The sequence below is a fragment of the Punica granatum genome, chromosome 5, assembly GCF_007655135.1.
Source record: "Punica granatum isolate Tunisia-2019 chromosome 5, ASM765513v2, whole genome shotgun sequence".
Classification (NCBI taxonomy): Eukaryota; Viridiplantae; Streptophyta; class Magnoliopsida; order Myrtales; family Lythraceae; genus Punica; species Punica granatum.
The window spans coordinates 7,737,286-7,761,129 of NC_045131.1; the positions used below are offsets into that span (position 1 = coordinate 7,737,286).

The 23,844-nt window shown below is 41.5% G+C and overlaps 3 protein-coding genes across 4 annotated transcripts; all 3 read left to right on the forward strand.

The window, feature by feature from the left end:
- The first annotated feature begins 1,883 nt into the window (after window positions 1-1,883).
- On the forward strand, window positions 1,884-4,402 carry LOC116206663 (putative pentatricopeptide repeat-containing protein At3g08820). The gene has a single exon (XM_031539458.1). The coding sequence runs from the start codon at window positions 2,051-2,053 to the stop codon at window positions 4,103-4,105; it is 2,055 nt and encodes a 684-aa protein (XP_031395318.1). The 5' UTR covers window positions 1,884-2,050; the 3' UTR covers window positions 4,106-4,402.
- Window positions 4,403-16,534: 12,132 nt separating this feature from the next.
- LOC116207938 (F-box/LRR-repeat protein 3) lies at window positions 16,535-20,343 on the forward strand. Of its 2 annotated transcripts, none has more exons than XM_031541080.1 (8): window positions 16,535-17,398; window positions 17,926-18,051; window positions 18,259-18,363; window positions 18,479-18,872; window positions 18,986-19,115; window positions 19,195-19,489; window positions 19,605-19,874; window positions 19,962-20,343. In XM_031541080.1, the coding sequence occupies exons 1-8, from the start codon at window positions 16,733-16,735 to the stop codon at window positions 20,013-20,015; spliced, it is 2,040 nt and encodes a 679-aa protein (XP_031396940.1). In that variant the 5' UTR covers window positions 16,535-16,732; the 3' UTR covers window positions 20,016-20,343. The 2 variants fall into 2 exon arrangements, with proteins under 2 accessions (XP_031396940.1, XP_031396941.1); XM_031541081.1 differs by having other exon boundaries at window positions 19,605-19,856.
- Window positions 20,344-21,648: 1,305 nt separating this feature from the next.
- On the forward strand, window positions 21,649-23,792 carry LOC116207939. Its single transcript, XM_031541082.1, has one exon. The coding sequence runs from the start codon at window positions 22,074-22,076 to the stop codon at window positions 23,577-23,579; it is 1,506 nt and encodes a 501-aa protein (XP_031396942.1). The 5' UTR covers window positions 21,649-22,073; the 3' UTR covers window positions 23,580-23,792.
- The last annotated feature ends 52 nt before the right edge of the window (window positions 23,793-23,844 follow it).

Here is a 23,844-nt window from a genome sequence, read left to right on the forward strand (position 1 = left end):
TTGGCCTTCTGTGGTGGTTTTCTATACTTGCGCGTCACTTCAGACCAACTAATTAATGGAAATTAAATTTTTTTCGATGAAGCTGGATAATAAAAAGTGCTAATTATCTGTTAATCCTTATATGGACACTAGTGGTGGGACATTTCATTTGTCAGATCTTTTTTATCTTACTCGTTCTGTCTAAAAGTTAGGATTCTTCTTCCATTAGTAGCAAGTTGCTTCAAATATAAAAGAAACAAATGTCTTCAGAGAACATTAACTTATATCTTTCTTTTTTGGGTAAAAATTATTTTATTTTTTAGTTATTCATTATGTTGGCCGGTTGGCCTTTTTTTTCTTTTTTTTCTGTGGGTGCTGAAAATTATGATCGTGTTTTTTTTTTCTTTTCACTTGAGGATTTCAATAAAATTATTATTTTGATATAACACTTAATTATACATAACTATATATAGAAATTATGCTTTGAGCTTTATCCACAACTATTTTGACCACCTCCAAAATATTTAGTAGTGATTGAAGGTGCAACCCCATTAGAGAAGTGGCCTCCTGTGACTACCACAATGAGTTGGCCATTAAGCAAGTGAACAGGTGTGGGCTGGCCCAAACTCAACCCCAAAATAGTCCAAATTAAGGTAATAACAAGAAATAATGTCGCAGGGCTAGCCTTACTATGAGCAGTCGAGGGTTCTCGGTTAAGTGCAGGAAATCCGGACGTCCTTCGAGGACTCAGACCGGGTCTGGGGTACGCGCCAGGTCCCGATAACGTTAAACAAAATGTATCTACGTCATCTTATTATTCTTGTTGTAGATACCAACAAAACAACCACTCTCAACGATTAAAAAAAAAATCACTCTCAACGATATTCAGTTTCCTACATTTAAAGGATTGCTAGGTCTCCGGCATGGAGCGCACAAAGATTAAACGCGAAACGTTATCGACAAGGAAAGTAAACATTACAGCAAGAAAGCCTTCTTCGGATTGTTCCTGGAGATCGGGCTATGTTTGGTTATAGAGTAAGAGTTCTCAACTCTACCCAACTCTTCACTCAATTCAACAACACAATCATTATATTTTTATCTTTTTATTTAATATAATAATAAATTTTCTTACATATTTTTTTAACCATTATTATAATTAATTTTTAATATTAAATTCTTTCAACTATTTTTTACTTTTTTCTAAATTCAATAATACAATCATTACTTTTTTATATCTTTCTTCAATTAACTAATAAATTCTCACACATATTTTTTTATAATCATGATTATAACCCCACTTAAATATATATATATATATTTGGAATGGAGTAGAGTTATTACCGAACACTACTAATAGGACCGCGGTAATAACTCTACTCCATTCCAAATATATATATATATTTAAGTGGGTTATAATCATGATTATAAAAAAATATGTGTGAGACTTCACTTTGTACGGTCTTCACTTTGTACGGTGCTTCTCGTTCAATTCTTGACTCTGCGTTTCTTATAGGCATCCCCACATGCTCAATCAAATGGCCGGTGCTTTTCTCACCTACCAAACTACGAATGCCCGGCTCTAAGTTGTTCAGCTCACGTATATTTTCACCTCATATGGCTCCTCATTGATTCAAATTGCGGTTCTGCGATATCTCATAGGAAAAACCATCCTGCATGCTTGATCAAAGGGGTGCTTTTTTCATGACATTGTGACTAGACTCGTCCTCCCCTCTTTTTTTTCAAAACTATGGGAAATATTGCCCTTATCATAAAAGTTATTTGTTGTCGGGCACTAAGATGCCCAGTTTTGCTTTTCTTTTTTCGATGTGCCCTCTGTCATTTGAAAATTCAATGAATTTCAACTAATTACTTTAAGTCAGGTTGGCCTACTAAAACATAAATGATAAAACATTCTCTCGTAATTCATAAATTTGAATCAAGATTTTATTTAAAAGAACCAAGTGGTTACACCCCCAATTAGATCCATACGTCCTGACGCACTGACAATTAACAGAATGAAGAATCTGCTATTCGTCAGTTTCACTTATGGCGGCGCAAGAGACTGCGGTAAATGATGTCTGCTTCAGTCTGCGACACGACCGGGCAAATCAGGAACCTCGTACAGGGTCTCTCCTCCCTTTCCCAGCTCCGGCCTCTTCATGCCGCCCTCCTCCGCCACGGCCTTGAACAGGACCCCTTCCTCCTCGGCCCCATCCTCCGCTTCGCCTTCGGCCTCGGCCGCACCTGCTACCCTCTCCTTCTCTTTCATCAGATCAAACGCCCCAGCGTCTTCCTCTGCAATACCGCCATCCGCGGCCTCGTCTCCAGCGACCGCTTCTCTGATGCCATACAGCTCTACCACTCCATGCGGAGTCGTCATAACCTCCTCCCCAACAACTTCACACTCCCCTTCGTCCTCAAGGCCTCCGCTCGGTCCTCGGATTCCGTCCTCGGGGTCAAGTTGCACGCGCTGGTGTCGAAGCTTGGGTTCGATCGGGATGTCTTCGTGCAGACGGGTTTGATCAGTTTGTATGCAAAGTGCGGGCTCCTCGAGGATGCGTGCAAAGTGTTCGATGAAATTCCCGATAAGAACACGGTATCATGGACTGCCATCATCACGGGGTACATGGACTCCGGGATGTTCCGGGAAGCCGTCGATATGTTCCACAGGCTTCTCGGTTCGGGCATGAAGCCTGACGGTTTTACACTTGTGCGGGTACTTTCTGCCTGCGCCCACCTGGGGGACTCGGCCACCGGGGAGTGGATGGATCGGTACGTAACCGAGGAGAGCGGGACGGGAAGGAATTTATTTCTTGCAACCGCATTGGTGGACATGTATGCAAAGTGCGGGGACATGGAGAAGGCCCGTGGTGTCTTTGACTCGATGCCAGAGAAGGACATAGTCTCATGGAGCGCGATGATTCAGGGCTATGCATCCAATGGGCTTCCCATGGAAGCCCTCGACATGTTTTATCGGATGCTGGATGAGAATATGAGACCCGATTGCTATGCCATGGTCGGGGTGCTCAACGCCTGTGCAAGGCTTGGAGCACTGGGGTTTGGTGAGTGGGCCTGTGATCTGATGGGCCGGGACGAGTTCCTCGATAATCCGGTATTGGGCACAGCGCTGATCGACATGTATGCCAAGTGTGGGGCTATGGCACGGGCCTGGGAAGTCTTCCAAGAGATGAGGAAGAAGGACCAGGTGGTGTGGAACGCAGCCATCTGTGGCCTTGCCATGAACGGCCATGTGCAGGCCGTTTTTGGGCTATTTGGTCTCATGGAGAAGTTCGGGATCAAGCCCGATGGGAACACGTTCATGGGCTTGCTCTGTGCGAGCACCCATGCCGGTCTCGTCAGCGAGGGGCGCCGGTACTTCTACGGCATGGCTCGCATGTATTCCATTTCTCCGACGATTGAGCATTATGGTTGTCTAGTCGATCTCCTCGGCCGGGCAGGTCACTTAGACGAGGCACACAGGTTGATTATAAGTATGCCAATGGAGGCTAATACTATCGTCTGGGGAGCTCTGCTCGGAGGGTGTCGAATGCATCGAGACACCCAGCTGGGTGAATACACGCTCAAAAAGTTAATCGAGTTGGAGCCATGGAACTCAGGCAATTATGTGCTCTTATCGAATATCTACTCTGCGACCCGTCGATGGGACGATGCAGCGGAAATCAGGTCTAGAATGAACAGTGAGGGGATCCAGAAAGTGCCTGGGTGCAGTTGGGTCGAAGTAGGTAGCACTGTCCACGAGTTTCACGTCGGGGACAAGTCTCATCCATCCTCGGAGAAGATATATGAAAAGCTCAACAAGCTGGCTAGGGAAATGAAAGCGCTAGGTTATGTCCCGACCACAGAGTTTGTGTTGTTCGACATAGAAGAGGAGGAGAAGGAGCATTCCCTCGGTTGGCACAGCGAGAAGCTTGCGGTTGCCTTCGCCCTGATAAGTACCGAGGATAATGAGGTCATTCGGGTGGTGAAGAACCTCAGGGTGTGTGGCGACTGCCACGAGGCGATGAAGCTCATCTCGAGGATTACAGGGAGGGAGATCATCGTCCGGGACAACAACCGGTTCCATTGTTTCCGAGACGGTTCTTGCTCGTGTAAGGATTATTGGTGATGCCGAGGTATTAGCATTCAGATAACCGGTCTAGAACAGATTAAATCACAGTCATCGCAGACAATTTGGATCGCTCTACCAAATCAACATTTCGCCCGAGCAATGAATTGATACCAGATGGTTTAAACGCCCAAGATTGCAATCCTAGTTGGTAGCTGGCCCATATCATGTTTTGGACACACATATACGGGGTCGATGCAAGAGTTGATTTTATGTAGCGTACAACAGTCACATTAGATGTCAGTGAAATTTTATTTTATTCAAATATTAATTAATATTGTAGTAAAATTCCTCTAAGGTTCAGTAGAAAAGCATATAATACTTTGAAATAAAGAGTTAATTTTGACAAGAACAGTCCCGTAAGTTGGTCGAGGCGCTCAAACTGCGGAAGCAAATTCAACAATTAGCAAATGAGTGTGTGTAATAGTTTGAAGACTTAATTGAATCTATCAATCTTGGATTCAAAATTGCTCTATAAAAAGTTCCTTAAATCATCAGAACAGTAAGAAAAAGGAAAATTCAATAGCACTAGCTTGGTGGTTAAGATGCGGTTTTCTTGATAAAAACTCAAATTTAAATAATTATTATAAATTTAAACAGAAGAATACCTTTTATTGAATCGCCCGAGTGACATATTTGGCTTGGATTTACCTATTTTGGGAGTTTGCTGTTCACATGGGATGTGTCGACTAGTCGAACAAACCATTTATACAACAAAATAAAAATAGTTTTCTTTATTGAAAAAAAAAAATTTAAAGGAAAAGGAGAAGGACTAGTTGTATGCATCCGTACAGCTAAATGCTGGCGATTGATTCTATAATGTAATTACGAAATTATTGACTATTGACTTCATTAAAATAATTGTTCATTTGATTGTATGAATCGGACATCTTTGGGAGCAACCATTTATCAATGAGATGATAACTCATTGCTAACAAGCCGGTGTTTTAAGTTTTAAATAAAAGGAATTTTTACCTTAAATAATTCATGGTTTACCCATTTTGTCAAATTTATTATATACTTTTTTTTGTCAATATATCACATGATTTACTTTTTGCATCAAATCTATCTCAACATTATCTTTTTTGTTAACATCTAACGGCTGTGCTGACGTGGCACGTGAAAGGATAGTGAGCCACACTTGCCACGTGGGCGTCACGTCAGTATGACCGTTAGATGTCGACGGAAAAAATAACGTCGGGATAGATTTGATGAAAAAATAAATCATTGGATAAATTTGACCAAAAAAACATATGATAAATTTGACAAAATGGGTAAATCATATGCCATTTTAGGTCAATTCCACTAAATAAAATAAAATAAAGAAGGTAGATTCTTTTTCTTTTCTTTTTCTTTTTCTTTTTTGCTTGAGACAATAATGAAGATCATTAATTCATATCTAACTAGATACAACGGTCCACTACAAAAGCGGATACAATAGAAAATACCCAAACAAAAATTACAAGAACGAGATACATCGGTTGACTCGCCAAACAATCTATAAAGGAAAATGGGCATCAAGCCACAAGGAAAAAGAACGTCACAATTGTAGAAGGCATCCTAAAACTAATAATTCCGATCAACTACCTTCCTGCAACAATTCTTCATGGAACCCAGTGAAAACCGGGAAGGGGATTCTCAGTCCAGTCCATTAATCCATGGTAAATTTATATATCCACTACGGGAAATAAAGCAGGAAGGATTAGGAGTGATCGGTTCTGGGTACCTTATACTTTTCACGATATCCGAACCCTACCTTGTAAGGGACAAGTTTTAAGATTTTAGAACCGGACCCTACCATGTTGAATCTTGGAACCGGAACCTACCCGGAACCTATATCATACCACAGGTTCTGGGTACCCTGTTGGAACCTATAAATCTTTTTATTTCGCTAAATAAAATCGAAAATGTCACATACATAATTAGTAATCACGCCAAATAGAATATCTACAAATTTAGATTAATCCACAACAACAAAAAAATAATATGTTTCATCAATTCAATGGTAAAATTAAACATCCATAATACGATCTCACATAACAAAGTACCTATATTCTGATTTATTGGAGGAGACAGTAACTTTACTTTTTCCTCTCTATTTTTTTTAATAAATAACCGATTTCCGGGTACCCTGTAGGCATGAACCGAAACCGAAACATGTTTTCGCAGGTTCCTGATTTTAATACCCGAAACCTACCATATTTTCAATACGAACTACCCGGATCCTACCATAACGGGTAGGTTCCGACCGATTTCGGGTATACCCAGTACCCATGCACACCCCTAGGAAGGATGCCTTGTGTCGGTATTCGAGCGCAGGCTCTCATCACGGATCACAACTCTTAGACAGTCAAACCTAGGGAATTAAGCTAGAGCTCCCTAGATCAATTCAAACCTAGATCAGTTCAAATCAGTGACCATCTTCCGATCTTAATCAACCTAACCTAAGCTGTCCAATCCTAAGACAATCAAACCTAAGGAATTAGAGCGACTAAGCAACTGAAGCTCCCTCGATCGGTTTAAACTAGCGATTGTCAAAAGAGAGCCGCCGAGCCATTTAAAATCAACAACAAAAAATAGCCACAAAATAGATGATTTAAACCAGTGGGAAGAAGAGCGGACTAGCTGGAATCATGGTCCTAATCGTGATGGGTGGGGGTGCTGCCACTGATGAGGGGCAGTATTGTCGAAGAGGAGAAGCCGCCACCGGAGAGGAGAAGGAGAGCAAAAGGTTGGGCAGGTAGGGAGGTGGGGCAAGGGCGACGCCACTATTTTGTTGGAGAATGGGTGCTTTGCCGGTCAAGTCGGGCGTGTAGAAGACAGTTGAATCAAGGTGAGCGTGACGGATCAAGTCGGGTCGTCTGCCGGTTCGGGTCGGGGCGAGGCGAGATGCTCAGTTTGGGATGGCAAGTCCTCCACTGTCGTAGCTAAAGATCGAGGAAGATAAGTCAATCTTCCCTCTCCACAATCTACTCGGAGGTGAAGGAGACGTGACCCCAGCGGAGAGCGAGAGACTTCTCCACAGGGGACACCTCTACGCACCACCAGAAACAAAGAGGATGAGGAAAAGGGCCATTCAACCAGCCTCTGACTCAGATTTCGGCAGAGATGTCAGAGACGACCAACAACCCAAGGACAGCCGCCTGGACAGAAGCAAGGCAGCCCATCTGTAGTAGCTTCATAAGAGTAAGAAGGTGACGGTCGGCAAGCCTCATGGTCGGATTCGAGTCATACTGCCCTAGAGAGCTTCGTGACCCCTGTCATGGAGGAGCACCATGACCCAAGCCGTGGATGAGCGCCAAGTAAAGACCCACACCCACACCAATAGATCCCTGGACGAGCCGCACAGTGGCTGGGGACCGGATTAGAGGACGACTGACTTGAAGAGTCCACCACTCTTTACCATCGGCTTGAGGTATCAAGCGGAGCCGTCGCCTCCTCGGCCTCCCTCATCCATCCGAGGAGAAGAAAGAGTGAGGAGGAGATGGGAAAAGGGGATGAGCCAACGGGATCGAAGATAATTGGTAGATAGGGGCGGCACCAATATCTTCGATCCCGGTATAGGTGTAGCCAGACGCACTTGACCGGTGCCGGATGCACTGGTGAAGGTGGAGTAGACTAAGGTTTCTGGCTTAGAGGGAGAATGGGAGAGAGAGAGTATCCGACACAAACTTGATTTACAATCAAAAGTCTTCAAAAAAAAAAATGAAGATTCCCTTATTTCTATTATGGGAAGTTTGGATTTGATTATGTACTTGAGAAAGAGTAGTGTTTCTCTGAAAGTTCATCAGAATTGTAGTAACGAGTTTTAGACCCTTAGTCTTGATGTAACTTGGCTCAAACTGGATATTTCATGATAGGACTCAGCCCCAAATGGTGTTGTTTTTGGGAGTTTGTTACGTCGGCCACCTTCAATTCTTTTTTTATTTTAATTGGATGCAGGTTGAATGTCTAAATAAGAAGCTAACGAATACAAAGACGAGGTATGAAGATCTCTACTAAATGGACAAACAAAAAGTAATCTATACAGTTAAGCACAAAAGACAAAACATGAACTTCGAGAAGTAAAGAAATGGTGCTACGGGCAAGGCAGCCGGCACCACTATTCCATTCCCGATAGATATGTTTGATGACAACCTCCCAATCCTTTGACAGGAGCTGCTTGATGTCGTTCACAAGAGAATGAAGGATTGGTGTGCAACTTGAGCCATCCTCCAAGCTAAGACCACGGGAAATAAGTGTCAACCTCAGGAACAAGCTTACAGCGACTCCCCAAAACTCTACAACTACAATGATGGAAAAACCAAGATTGTGCATGAAGCCACTCACCCATTTGCCATGAGTTTCTCGAATGAGGCAGCTCGCTCCAGCAAGTCTTGCATTCCCTCGAACCGCTCCATCCGAGTATAGTTTGAACCACCCAGCAACTAGTCTGCTCCAACCTATGAGTTTCCATTCCCTAACTGAGCCAGGAAGGACACAGGATTCTCGATCATTTTACTTAGAAGAAATGGAGCAATAAATTTGAAAAGTATGTGTCATTAATGGCACAGGATTTTAGAATTACCAAAACAAATAATTTATACAGTCCCAAAAATTAATATTAGAAATTTTTTTATTATGATGATTATAGTTCATACTTTCGATTTTTTTTAACGGTTGCAGAGGGGCTACTGATCTAGTACAAATAAAATAAAAGTCTTAATGACTTATAAAGGGATAGATAATCCCATAATAAGTATCGAATCTAAATTTTTTTAGTTGTTAAGCAAAGGCATGCGCTACTACGTTATACTCTCTTTAATTCATATTATTGAAAGTACCATAATTTACATTGGGATACTAACTAAGCCACCAGCCAAGATAACCTCAAGACTGACCAGCCAAAAGACTACCAACTAAAGAACGACTGTCAATCACAAGGCCAGCCACGCAGACGTGGATAATTGAGTTATCATCCCTTATTAAAACAAATCCACAAAACAAACCACACGATAAATATAAACAGATCATACCCAATGGATGCCAAGCGATTCTAACTTGACTCAGCACGAGACATGACTGACCAAGCATGAACTAACTAGACCGAGCACACCTCAGTATGGACACTAAAATGGATAGAGAATCGGATAGATGAGTGGCGCCGAACTACGTCAATAAATTGTCGATGGTAATGTCCGACGACCAAAGTTTTTTAGTCATAAACGGGAGGGGGGAGGTGACCATAAGAAATGCCATAATGAATCATGATCGGGATGGGGTGGCAAGCCATGGGCTTGATCAGAACCCTGGCTGGTCATTGCGAAGATTTGAGGGCGAACATACGGGGTGGAGGAACTGTTGTGGCGTGCGACAACCACCATCGGGCTGCAGCGGAGGTCAACAGGCAACAACAACGACCATCAACCACGAGCATCAGCAGCTGTAATCGACAATCAGTAGCCACGATATCAGGAGAGGGCTGAGGTACAAGAGGATGAGGGAAGTGATAAGCTTATGGACAAAGAGGGAAGAGGCAGATGGATAAAAAAGGACGAAGGGATTAGATCGATGAGAGCAGGGGAAGAGGATTCGCGGTCGGACATGCCCAACCGATGCAATACGCGCCAAAGACAGTGGCGAAGATCTAGGGTTTGGATTTCCTGTGGGAAGGTTTTTTGGAGGATCCTTCGAGATGATGGCTTTGAATTTACATGTTAATTTGATTGATAGATGGTTTGAGTTACCATTTTCTATTTGTTTTATCTTTTTCGTTACAAGGGTATGATTAATAAAGATTGAAAAAAATATATGGCATAATATAACATTTTACTTTTGCGTCAATTTTATCACAGATTTTAAAAATTATACTATATAACACAAGATTTAGGGTGTAATGTCAATAATAGCACAACTTTTTATTTTTGTGCCAATTTTATCATAACCTTTTAAAATTATACTATATAGCATATCGTTTATGGAGTAGTATCAATTATGGTATGCACGCGGTCAAATTTTTCGTAAAAATTAAACGGAAGACCGATGTGGCACACCCGTGGATGAACAGTGAGCCTAGACTCTTGCCACATGTGAAATTACTCATATTCCGACATGCCTGGTGGCTTTTTACCCACCGACTCCATCGCTATTAATACTTGAATCTCATTCGCGCCTCTTCACACATTTTCCGCATCACAACAGTCCCAAATTTCTCTTTAGTTCAGCGTTTTGCCCTTTCTCCCCTCTTCACCCACGAACTTGTCAACCTCTCTCTTCACACTTTTTCCTCATTTGTTCACATAGAAGAAAACAAATTAAGGTTTACATTTCATTTGACAAGTATGAGCTTTCTTTTTTTTTAACAATTTTCTTTCGTTATTCACTCCATGAATTATAATACGTTCAATGTGTGATTTTTTTCATTAAATTGATGATGTGATTATTTTTCAAAAAAAGTAATTCCGTATATGAAGGGACGGGAATGAAATTCGAGTATTGATAGTGAATGAGTCGGGTGGGTAAAAGGACACCAGACGAGTCGAAATATAGGTTATTCCGCATGTAGCAAGAGTTTAGGCCCACTATTCATCCACATGTGCCACAAATTAGCCTTTTTTACGGAAAATTTAACGTTAGACTATAATTTACACTACGTTCTAACCGTTGGCTATATAGTATAATTTTAAAAAGGTTGTGATAAAATTAACACAAAAGTAATATGTTGTGCTATGAAATATATTTTTCCCTTAAAGATTTATACTGCGTTTGGTTTCAAAGTATGATTTTAAAATCGGATTTTGATTTTGAAAAAGAGTGGTATAAATAGGGTATATCATTTGACGTTATATGAGTTATTTTATTTTATTGTGAAAAAAAAAAGTGCCATAAATGGGGCTCACGCTTTGACTTTGTATAAGTTATTTTATTTTGTTGTGAACAGAATTAAGTTTTTGAAATCAAACAAGCCATTAGATTTTAGTACTTTTATTTATGGTTTTGTCTTGTCATTTTGCAGACAATATATCTTCTACCTCAGTGGTCTGCCCATACAAATTATATTTTTTCCGCGTGAGCACCGATATTCGGAAATCCAATTGAACTCCGACTAATTTAGTCGAGTCAGGTCCGCCTAGTAAGGGTAAATCTCTCCCAACGTGAATTTTTTGCATTATGAAGTCATACAAATTATATTTTATAGGCATACGAAGAAGCCACCTAAACGGGAATAACGAATGGGCAAGTTAGCACCTCCCAGGGTATAAAGAATTAGTAGCCAAGAATTAAGTCGAACGCAAATTACCTGAATTTCATGTCCTCTAAAAAAAAAATCAATTTCCAGATTCTGCAGTTGGACGGGCAACAGAGATTATTTTCTTCTTTTTTTTTAATAAAGTGCATTTCCAATTAAAAGTAAAAGAAAAAAAGTCGGAAATCCGAAGATAATTTCAGATTATTTAAGGAGAATTTTAAAGCGCCAGCCAGGTAGTACCGATATAATGTTGTATAATTTTCTAAGCATCCGATCCGATTGTTTTAGACCACAGTTTGGCAAAGCTATTCCATTAGCATTAGCACGAACATTCGCAAAAGCATTTCTCAATTCTCCTCGTAAAATTTCCGTAGATTTATGAGACGGGAAGAGAAAGAAAGTTAAGTTTGAAATTACATACACGACTTTTAAACGTTATGTATCTTGGGCAATATTCCATTTATGTATCTAATATTTCAAGAATGTTTTGCTAGCTAGCACATCTGCAACTACTAAAGGAGAGGATCTCGGCCAGGGACGGATCTAGAAATTTAATTCAAGAGGGGCGAAATTAAAAAGGAGGTGAAGAAAATGTAGAATAGTAAAGCAAGATGGCGAGATATGACAATTCATGTAAAAAAATTAGCAAACTCATTAGGATATATGAAAATTTTGTAGTTTTTCCAGTATCCAAGGGGGGCGAACACCCGCCCAAACAGATCCGTCCCTGGGCCCGGTTGACAAACGTGCTCTCTGCATCAACATGACGTATTTGCGTCAATAGTTGTTAAACAATCTAGTTGTTGTATGATTATCTTAAACAGGTAAATGAGATATTTCTTATCCGTACGTACAAAATTTTCGAATGATCACTTAAGTATTTTATAAAATATTATTTGCATATGAGATGACATATCTTAATTACTTTTATAAAGAAAACATATGAAACTGACTGACGAATATTTTTTTCAGTTCACGAATATTTTGATCGTAGTTATTCTAGAGAACGGATGTACTATAGAAGCAAAAATCAGGGGAAGGTATCAACTTTTCAATGATGAACACTTATCATGGCAAGGATAGAACCTTCACCAGTTGAACATGCGATAGAAGAATATATTTGTTTTTTCCTTTTTTAGGTACGAATATATTGATGGATTTCTTTGGACAGGAAAACGGAAAAAGAGGAGAAAAAGGAATAAATATAAAAGAGGAAAACCGAATTACAGCCCAACCTTTATTTGTCTTCTACTTTATATTTAAAGGAGAAGTATTTATAAAAGGAGGGTGATATACATTTTTACCAGATAATTATTAAGATATTTTAATTTCAATACTTGTAATGAGACAATCGGTGTCCGTTCATTATTAAAATTTTATTTTATTATATTAGGTAATAGGGTCTCTCTTGCAGTAAAAAAAATAGAAAAAAAATAAATAGTTGTTCCTCTCACTCCGCATGTGCCGAATGTCTCTAATTGATAAAATGCCCTTGCTTTTTACACCATTTACAGGAAGAAACGCTTGTAATTTACATAATGGTCCCTATATTTGGCGTAAATGCATAAAAGTCCCAGAATTTGAGGGTTTTTTTGTTGCTTTCATCCCTGTTAGATAGTTTGAGGACATCTAGGACGTACATATTTTGGAGGGGAAAAACACATGCGTACTTGAAGCAAAAATCATGGAAAGACATCAATGAGCACTGTATGTATCAGAATTTTCACAGTTGGATCGTCAATATATTGAGGTGGGCCATGCATTATTATTAACTAATCCATAATAATATGATCCTCGTGAATGGTATTCATTTCATAACCTTCACAAGTTATAACTACATAGAAGAATTAATTTTTTTTTCATGGTATGAATATTTCCGATGGCTTTCAAAAGAAAATTAGAAAATTAGAAATAGAGCAGAAAAAGGAAAAGGAAAACCGAATTGTAATCGAATTTTAAGTTTGACCAAGAACATAACTGAAAAGGAATGTTTATGAAAGTCTACTACATCCATCCAGCAAAAAAGAAAAAAAGTCTACTAATCTAAATCAACAATTCTTGAACTTAGAATCAAACAACCACATACCTCGAAAAAGACGAGGATAATGTGTAAACCTCGTCGAGGACCTTGTTGCTTTCGCAAATCTTAAAAGGCCAGTGTCTTGCCAGCAGGCCTCATTCAGGGCCTTGGGAAGACCCTCTCCATAAATCGACAAGTCGTTCAATAATGGATATATAATGAGATTCAATCAAAGACACGTAACACGTATCTATGATACAAAAGTTAATGTTAGACATGCACCTTGAGGTCAATTTATGGTAGAATCCTTATTATTGCACTTGGGAAGGACATATATGTAGTACCAACATGATAAGTCTTGTAGAACAACTATTCAATAAGAAAAGAAAGTCTTGTAGATCAGTTATGAGTGATGTTAATCCATGTCCAAGTTATACCACTTTTTCGAGAAATTGATTGCCGCACAGTGCTTGTTCCTCTTTTAGAAAGTGTCATGTGCAATAATAATACTGTAAAAAAAAAAAAGAATCGAGTAAGTTCTTTCAAATAATTTGTGTGATTTCTTTAAGTAAACTTTCGATTGAGTTTTGTGAATGAGAAAATCTACGATTGAGAAATCTCTATCTCTTATAGGACCAACTCTATTAAATTTTGGATTAATAATAGTATTTTGACCTTTCGAATAGCACGTGGTGCACGGAAAAGAAATATGAAACTAACAAAAAGTCTTCCAGGCTCCAACGTAATGGAGAGGTGTTCATCGTGTGGACGAGAGATGTGTTTGCAAATTCCTGATCATTTATAAGGCAAATTGATGGGATGGAAGTTGGGTTGGGGTCCATGTGGCAATTAATCATAATGGGGAAATAAAGAGAATTTTGAAGACCGTGAAGCAATATTGTCCAGTGACTTATATACTTTCATCTAAGAATAAAAATGTTTCAGATTCGATCACGACTAAGAAGATTATTCGTATGTTTTTATTTAGAATTTTAATATTGAATATTAGATTCGTGAATTTCTCTGATAGTATAAACTAAGGAAATTTATTTTTTTAAAAAAAAAACAAAAAAGCGAAAATTGAGGTTACGTTACATGTTGCGAACGTACGTAAGACCTGACCTCCACGAGATATGACCTCCCTCAGCTCAGCTAAGAATAGAAACGCCCGGGAAGGAATCCGGTGGGGCCCACACTGGCAGCCTGCCCGCCTGCCTGTCCGTATGGGTCTTTGTCTTGTCTTTGCTTTAATCCAAAGCCGTTCTTATCTGAGTAAGGCTGGTACCACGTAAAGGCCATTGTATAAGTACGGCCATCCCTCACCACCGAAAGATCATCTTGCTTTCCCCACTTTTCTCTCTCTTCTTCATCATCATCATTATTATTATTATTCTATTTTGCATTTTTCTCAAAATAATATTATTACTATTATTATTATTATCACCCTTCTCCAACCCAATCAAAAAAAATAAAATAAATGATCATCTTCCAATTTCACGTGTTATATACCTCAACCATACAAAAAAGAAAAATCATCCCGCACATATTAACAATAGTACATAAAAAAAGAAGCAAAATAATAATAGTAATAATAATAATAACAATAATACCGACCTTGTTGGGTAAGAACTTTCAAGTATTAGACAGAATCATCGGCTCGCTTCATATTTCTCTAACGTTTACTCTCTGAAAAATTAAGATGATGTTGTTATTAGCTTGGCTCATAGAGCATCTTGTGTCTACTGATGACAGCATGGAGATGGAGTCTTCGTATTGCACGATTGGTTTCTTGTATCTAATGATCATCATATCATCCAATTTAGTTACTATTTGATATGATCTAGAAGGATCTATCGGATCGATGCACCATCTCGGAATGAAGGAATTCAAGCCTAACAATCTTGCGATTCTTGCCTATTTTCAATGCCTCAGCACGAGAGGTTCCAACGTCCTGTGGACCTCCTGTAGAAGTTGGATCAATTCTTTGTACCATGATCAACGATTGGAGTCGGTTTTTCTTGAAAGGATCTCATTTACGTTCGGTCTCGGTATACTATACATCCGGAGGGATGAATCATTAGAACCTCGGAGAGACTTTTGACTAAGAATATATTTTATGGCGAGTGAAATGAAACGTTTATAAAATTAAAATAATAAATGATATGATATGATATGATATGGTGGGCGCCCCGGGGGGGGGGGGAGGGGGGCGTTTTGACGAAATTTTGGAAAGGAAGAAGGCAATATGTTCGTACAAATCCGTCCTTCCTCACATAGTCCTCCCCAAGTAATGTAATGAGAGTTAGGTCGGGGGTGATAATATACGGTTGTGACGCGAAGATGAAAGCGACTTTTACCAAATGACAAAAGTAACCCCGTGGATTCCCCCTTTTTACCGCCCGTCCTTCCCCGTCCTTTCCCGTACGGTAGCCATCGCTGTTTGCTGAAAGTACAGAAGTACCCCTCCTCCTCCTCCACCTCCACCTCCTTTTGACTGGTCAAATTCGGTCAAGCCTTCCTTCCTTTTTTATATCTCTGCATATATATGTATATATTCTCCATTTTTTTTTTTGCAATAAGTTAGATTTCATTGTCTTAAAAATATCAATTTATAATCCTCCAGTTTGTTAAAAGAAATTATTGCATATTCCTGTCATATTTAGTATACGTAATCCTCTTTTCATAAAAAGAAGTTAGAAAATGAAAGAAGATTAATTTTATCGTAAATAAATTTTTCTAATTTTTGAAAGACTGTTTAAAACTTTTTTGGTGGAAGAACACGAGCAACGCTAATAAGGAAAATAAAGGAAATAAAAGATGAAATATATTTCTCGAATTTTGTCCGATAATATTATATTATCACATATACATATACATATACATCTTATTATATTATATTGAAAAATTATAATAAATGCTAATAAATGGGGAATGAAAAAAATATGTGGAATCCTATAAATGTACATATTATGTACTCTCTCTCGGGGCTGCCCTGTTTGAAACGGCATTGGAACAGAGAATATCGTTTGTCTGATGGATTCGAGGAGTATGAAAAATAAAATAAAATAGAATAACAACAAAAAAGAAAAAAGGAAAAGATGATCAAATCAACTGGGGGGAAAGCACTCATGCCCATTTTAGTAATTTTGCACTCTCCACCTTCTTCACTAACCCCGAATACGAACTACCCAACCTGAATAAACAAACCCACCATCTCCATTTCCATGTCCATTCTGTGAATTCAATGGCTGCCTCAGAAAACTAATCAACCAACCCTCCTCCTCCTCCTCCTTCGGCCCACCCCTCTAGTCTCTCCTTTCTGCAAGTTCCGGCTGACCCTTCACCAGTCTGCTCGCAGAGATCCCATCCTTTCTCCACCATGAAGAAGCAGAAGACGGCCCACCGCGGACAGGAGCTGGGGCAGGAGCTCAAGCTCAACCCCTTCGATTTTCTCTCGGAGGAGATCGTCTTCACCATCCTAGACCTCCTCGGCGACAACCCACTTGACAAGAAGTCATTCTCCCTCGTCTGCAAGTCCTTCTACTCCATCGAGTCCAGCCACCGCCGCGCACTCCGCCCGCTCCGCCCCGACCACCTCCCCAAGATCCTCGCCCGCTACCCCAACACGGCGCGCCTCGACCTCACCCTCTGCCCCCGGGTCACCGACGCGTCCCTCGCGGTGGTGTCCAGCTCGTGCGGGCCCTGCCTCCGCTCCATCGATCTGTCCAGGTCGAGATTCTTCTCCGCGACGGGGCTCTCGCAGCTGGCCGCCAGGTGCGGGAACCTGGTGGAGGTCGACCTGTCGAATGCGAGGGAGCTTCGGGACCCCGGTGCGGCAGCGCTGTCGGGATTGAGGAACCTCGAAAGGCTGTGGCTTGGGAGGTGTAAGCTGATCACCGACATGGGCGTTGGGTGTATCGCGGTCGGCTGCCGGAAGCTGAAGCTGCTGAGCTTGAAATGGTGCCTTGGGGTTGGTGACTTGGGGGTGGGGTTAGTTGCCGTTAAGTGTAGGGAGATCAGGAACCTTGATTTGTCTTACCTCCCGGTAATCATATACTTGATTCCCCTTATTTTAATTTCTGCAATTGGATTGAGATGGGAAGTCGTCTGTTCTTGTTTCTTCAAGCCCACAGGTTGTTTGTTGGGTTTTGTCCATTGTTTGAATTTCATGTTCTGGTTCCGGCTATTATAGGAAAGGATGGAAATTGGTGTTTTAGATTATGCCCATTATTGATTGTCGGCTGACTTGGTTGTAGAGAACTGCAAGTTTGGATCTTGGGAGCAAATTATGACTTTTATGTTGTTTGGATTCAATTTTCTTTGTATGATCTTATTATGATCTGGGAAAACAGATGATTTAAGATATGCCGTGATTGGTTGTTTCCTAAAAATTGATTCTAGGGATTCAGAATTTATCAAATGCACTTATAGGAACTAAAGAATGTTTTTTTTCAGTGAAGAGGAACTAAAAAATGCTGTTCCTACTGATGTCTATAACTTGTATGCTTAGATGTTTTGGTAGCTTTCCATGATTCCATCAGATGTTTAATGGATGTCTCCTGACTCTTGCAGATTTCAAACAAATGTTTACCGTCCATCATGAAGTTGCCGTATCTTGAGGATTTGATACTGGAAGGGTGTTTTGGTATTGACGACAACAGTCTTGCTGCAGTTAAACAAGGTTGCAAGTCACTCAAGGTATATTTCGTGAAAGTTCAGTGCAGCCGAGGTTTACATTTTTGCTCTAGAAATTACTTAAGATGGCACAACCATGATTTTCAATGCTTTATGGTCATATTAGGAAGCCTCCGACACTTCCACAGCATGTATATCATATCGCATGGACGATTGATCATTAGCAGATTTCCTTTACTTCTCTGACTAGCTCGTTTACTTTCTGTGCAGGCCCTTGATATTTCGAGCTGTCAGAACATAAGTCATGTCGGGCTATCCTCCATAGCAAGCAGCACCGAAGGTCTACAGCAACTCACCCTCGCATACGGGTCACCGGTAAGGAATTTATCTTGGTATATGGCATTTTGTATGAATGAACAGAAAGGAAGAACATTCCGTTTTCCTGACGTTTTGGACTCTCAGACTGTAATTACTGGTGGCGCTGTTTCAGGTCACTGCTCCTCTTGCTGCGAGCTTAAAGAAACTAATCATGCTGCAATCGATCAAATTAGATGGCTGCTCGGTCACATGTTCTGGCCTGAAAGCCATAGGGAGCTGCTTTGTTTCATTGAGAGAGCTGAGCTTAAGTAAATGCTCCGGGGTGACCGATGAAGGATTCTCCTTCCTTGTGACGAGACAGAAGCAGTTGAAGAAGCTCGACATCACTTGCTGTCGCCAAATAACCGATGTTTCTATAGCCCATGTCACAAGCTCTTGTACAGGTCTCACTTCACTCAGAATGGAGTCCTGCTGTCTTGTCTCAAAAGAGGCGTTCGTCTTGATTGGTCAGCGATGCCATTCCCTCGAGGAGCTTGACCTGACTGATAATGAAGTTGATGATGAAGGTTTGCCTTTGTCTTTGTGGAAAGATGTTGACCGTTTATAGGTCCTCATCTCATTTCCATCAAAAGTGGTTACTGCCTTTTGTCGCTGATATTATTGATAATTCGTTCTGCAGGCCTCAAATCCATTGGAAGATGTTCCAGACTCACTGTTTTGAAGCTAGGAATTTGCCTGAACATTACCGATGAAGGGCTGACACATATTGGCAGATCCTGCTCAAAGCTTGTAGAGCTTGATTTATACCGGTCAGCAATAAAGTCGAATTTGATTTTGAGCAAAAACTTATATACTATGGATTTTTCTTACTGTCGTTTCGTTCTTCAGGTCTGCAGGAATATCCGGGTCGGGCATTCAACCGATTGCATGTGGTTGTCCCAATCTTGAGCTGATCAACACGTCATATTGCTATGCCATCAATGATGCTGCCCTGAGGTCTCTCTCGAAATGCATGAGACTGAACACATTAGAGTGCCGGGGATGTCCACTCATCACATCCTTGGGTTTGGCGGCGATTGCCATTGGGTGCAAGCAACTCGCCAAGTTGGACATAAAGAAATGTCACCTCATTGATGATGCCGGCATGATCCCACTCGCTCACTTCTCTCAGAACCTTCGGCAGGTAAAAGCAGTTTTCTTCTGATGTCTGTTAGCATGTGGCTACAGTGATTAAAACTCGTGTTCTAAGTTCAGTGTCGGCATTTATTTATTTTTGCCTCTCTGTTTCAATGTCGCAGATAAACCTGTCATACACTTCAGTGACAGATCTGGGCCTCTCATCTCTAGCCAGTATAAGCTGTCTCCAGAGCATGACGATCTTGCACCTGAAGGGCCTGACCCCGTGGGGCCTAGCAGCAGCTCTCCTGGCCTGTGGGGGGCTAACGAAAGTGAAGCTCCATGCCACCTTCAAAATGCCCCTTCCCCAGAGCCTCTTCGAGCACTTGGAAACGCGGGGCTGCGTGTTTCACTGGAGAGACAAGGCCTTTCAGGTCCAAATTCTAAAAGAAGTATAAATCGAAAGTTCAATGGGTTTCAATTTTTTCTTTAATTTTTAGTAGCAACGGTCTTGATGGCTGTTTGCTTGATTGTTTCAGGCTGAATTGGACCCGAAGTCTTGGAGACTGAAATTGGAAGATATTGTGCCGTAGGAGATTTTACAAGCTCTCTACTACGGGATGAAGAGAAATCAAGGAATTGCAAATTTGCTGAAGTCTTGTTTGCACTGAACTTAGGGTGGGTATGCGTTTTTCCTAAGCGTCCTGCAGCATAGATAGCCGTTGCTGTGTGTGATGTGGTCGGAGTATAAATGAACTCAGCTTTAAGTTCACTTACTCGGAAGAGTTTTTGAGCTCAGTTTGCATTTATACTGCTGCGAAAGATTTTGTACCATCTCCCTTATCTGTCGGAGGTTCTTTTCCTTCCTAATCAAGAACAAGAGATGAAATGGGAAAGATTCGGCAAATACTCTTCTCTTGATTGAATGGCAGTTCTATAAAATATGGACTCTGCTCTTCCCAATCAAATCCGAGCATCGGAGGCCGGTCATAAGTTTAACAAACTACGCATGAAGTGGCCTGTGGCTATGATGATGAATGACGAGGTGGGTTGGATAGAACTGTCGCTTTACAGTTAAAAAGGAAAGGATTCGGGCAAAGCCCATGTATCTTCTGAGGTTGTAACAGGGCTTGACACGTTCGATATGTCATGTCGTGATTCACATGTTAATTTCCGTAATGGGTTGGGTTTTTGGTCTGCATAAATATGGATGGGCATGGACAGGACAACAGGACCAAGAGAATTTTGATAGACCTACCACACATCCTTCAGCTGATATGACGGGCAATGAGATATCAATCAGTTCTTCCCACTAATTCATAGTTGTTCGTGTTGATTCAATCGCATTGAAAAATGATGTTTCCTCCAATCAGAGATGCTCTTGTTCTCTTTTGTGATAAATGTGTATAAAGAAGAGAAAGAAGAAGATGAAGGGTCTGACGATTCCTCTACTTTCTCTCGTCAACAAGCTCCTATTCTAGTGATGAAAACTATTGTAACTCTCTCATCGCCTTTGCCCGATTGTCTGACAAGGGCACCCCCACCTCTACTGATGAAGATGATTCCCCATTGACTATGGTCAAATGTCTGACGAGAGCACCCCCACCTCTAGTGACGATGGTGACGATTCTAACTTCAATTCTGAATTTGAGTAGGAGCATCCATCCTTCTCTAGTGATGATGGTGATGATTATCTGACTTTAGTTGTTCCCTGATCCCTCATTTTGTAATTTTATATGTAATGAATGAATGAAAAGCATTTTATATGTTTTGGCTTTGGCATGATTTATCCCTCCTCCCTCACTTGTTTGTTCCCTAAATAAAGAAAGAAGGAAGAAGAAGAGAGAAGACTTATTTGATAGAAAAAAAAAAAGAGGACTTATTTGAAAAAATATTATTGAGATAGTTAACGGAGGCTAACAGAGTTATATCAGTAAGGACTATATTGATGCATTTCACAAGGTTTTAGGGACAATGATAATTGAAAGGCCTAGTTGATGTTAAAAAGGACTTAATCGATGTTTCAAAGGATCAATTTGACGTTACTAGGCCTAATTGATGTTATAAAGAACTAAAGTGGTGTAGTCATGACTTATTTGATATTTCAAATGACTAAATTGATGCTCCTACGGATCAAAGTGGTGTTGATTTTAAGTTCGGGACCAAGGTGGTGCAACTTGCGTAAGTCATGGACCCAATTGATAGTTTACGCTTAATAATATCATTCCATCACGGATCAGTCTTTAGCATAGACTCTGAGAGCAAAAAAAAGAGAGAAGAGATCACTTCTGGGGCGGCGGCCTGCTTTTCCGGTCACCGGCCGCATTGCTGCGGCATCTGTCTTCCCAAAAATCAGACATCTTGGCCGGTTCCATCTCCTCCGGAAGCATCCCAACCAACTCCCACCATGCGTTCCCTCTTTTCCCCTTCCTTTCTCCACTATTTACCGTTCTTCCACTACCCCCTCCCCCGCCCTCCTCTCGTCGGAGCCAACCACACCTCCGCCCGATTCTGCTCCCGCTGAATCAGTCCCCGCCTTCCTCTCCGATCTGTAATTCTCCATTTTTCTTTTTGTTCGTATTTGTTGATTCTTTTTGTTATTTGTTATTGTTTTCCAATAATTTGAAGGAAAGGAAATCTCGGCGGCTTCGATGATAGAGCCAAAGCCGAGCTTCCTGAGGAATATTCTGGTGCGCGCCCTCATCTGTGGCGTCGCCGTCCTCGCCATCCGATTCGCCTACGTCGTCACCGTCGCCGGCGGGTCCTGCGACCTCGGCGACTTCTGCTTCTTTTCCTTGCCTGAGAACCTCAACCTCAACCTCGTGATCGCCGGCACTGCCACTTCCGCCACAGAGGCTGCCCCCATCGCGCCCCCCACCCGCGATGTCCGCAAGGGCAAGGACTGGATCAGGGCCGTCAAGTTCTACTCGTCAGTCTTCGAGGATCTGATCTCCGAGGAATTCCTCTCGCCAAGCTTTAAGTCTCTCTGCGTCGAATCTGTGAGTGGGGACGACGTTCATGCACTCAAGGAGATTGGCGTCAAAAACTCCGTCGGAGTTGCCGGGAAATCCTCTCGCGCTCTAGCTAAATACAGAGATGGCACATTTGATTTCGTCTTCTGCGGTGGAGGCCGCTTTGATTGGGTCCCTCAGCCGGCCAATTTGGCTGCCGAGATGCAAAGGACGCTGAAACCGAAAGGTTTCATCGTGGTCCATGTTAGAGCAAATGACACTTACAGCTTCAATTCGTTCCTCCAATTGTTCGATGACTGCAGGCTGCTGAGAATGCTCGATATCAATGGGTTTGATCCTGGGATGGCTCAAATTCGAGAGATAATCCTGAAGAAGGAGAGTGACTTCCACGTTCGGAACAATCTCGGGAGCAAACCCAGTAGCAAGTCTGGTAATAAGTGTGAAGTCCCGGCATACAAGCAGAGGATAGTAGCTGGGGCCGAGCCATTGATTGAGGAGGAGCCCTTGAAGCCGTGGCTCACCCTGAAGAGGAACCTGGCGGACATCAAGTACTTGCCGTCCATTGTTGATATTAGCTTCAAGAGCAAGTATGTGTACGTTGATATCGGGGCTCGGAGCTATGGGTCGAGCATCGGAAGCTGGTTCAGGAAGCAGTACCCAAAGCAGAATAAGACATTCGAGGTTTATGCCATTGAAGCAGACAAGCACTTCCACAATGACTATAAGCGCAAGAAGGGCGTCACGCTGCTGCCCTATGCCGCCTGGGTCCGGAATGAGTCGCTCTTCTTCGAGATAAACCGGGACACGGATCAGAAGGTCCAGGAGAAAGGCCGGGGGATGGGCAGGATCCAGCCTGGGCAGTCATCGGCTCGCCCCAACAATGGGGACGTCGAGAAGATCACAGCGTTTGACTTCGCAGAGTGGTTGAAGAGGACAGTGAGCGAGAAAGACTTTGTGGTGGTGAAGATGGACGTGGAAGGGACCGAGTTCGAGCTCATCCCGAGGCTGTTTAAGACCGGGGCTATATGCCTGATCGACGAGATATTTCTCGAGTGCCACTACAACCGGTGGCAGAGATGCTGCCCCGGCGTGAGGAGTTCGAAGTACGAGAAGACATACGGGCAATGCTTGGAGTTGTTCACTTCTCTGAGGCAAAGTGGAGTTCTTGTTCATCAATGGTGGTGAATATATAGATTTTCTTTATTTCTGTAACAATGTCTTCTCACTTTTCCTTCCAAGGAGGGATTTTTATCCTGTCAAATTTTTTCTCAAATTTTCCAATTTTGGATTGAATTTTTCTGTAGTCCAGAATAGGGATATGATATGATTGTTTCTCTGCTGTAAAAATTCCCAACTGCAAGCGAAAGGTTATCATGGGAAGTTGATTGGATTCAAGGATGTTTTTGGTTGATTTTGCAACATTTTTGATGGAAATCATGAACAGGTTGAA

Coding starts and splice junctions, on each gene's coding strand:
- LOC116206663 (XM_031539458.1), top strand. CDS start 2,051: ATGATGTCTGCTTCAGTCTGCGACACGACCGGGCAAATCAGGAACCTC.
- LOC116207938 (XM_031541080.1), top strand. CDS start 16,733: ATGAAGAAGCAGAAGACGGCCCACCGCGGACAGGAGCTGGGGCAGGAG. Junction 18,873..18,985: donor TAATGAAGTTGATGATGAAG/GTTTGCCTTTGT, acceptor TTCGTTCTGCAG/GCCTCAAATCCATTGGAAGA. Junction 19,490..19,604: donor TCTCTCAGAACCTTCGGCAG/GTAAAAGCAGTT, acceptor TCAATGTCGCAG/ATAAACCTGTCATACACTTC.
- LOC116207939 (XM_031541082.1), top strand. CDS start 22,074: ATGATAGAGCCAAAGCCGAGCTTCCTGAGGAATATTCTGGTGCGCGCC.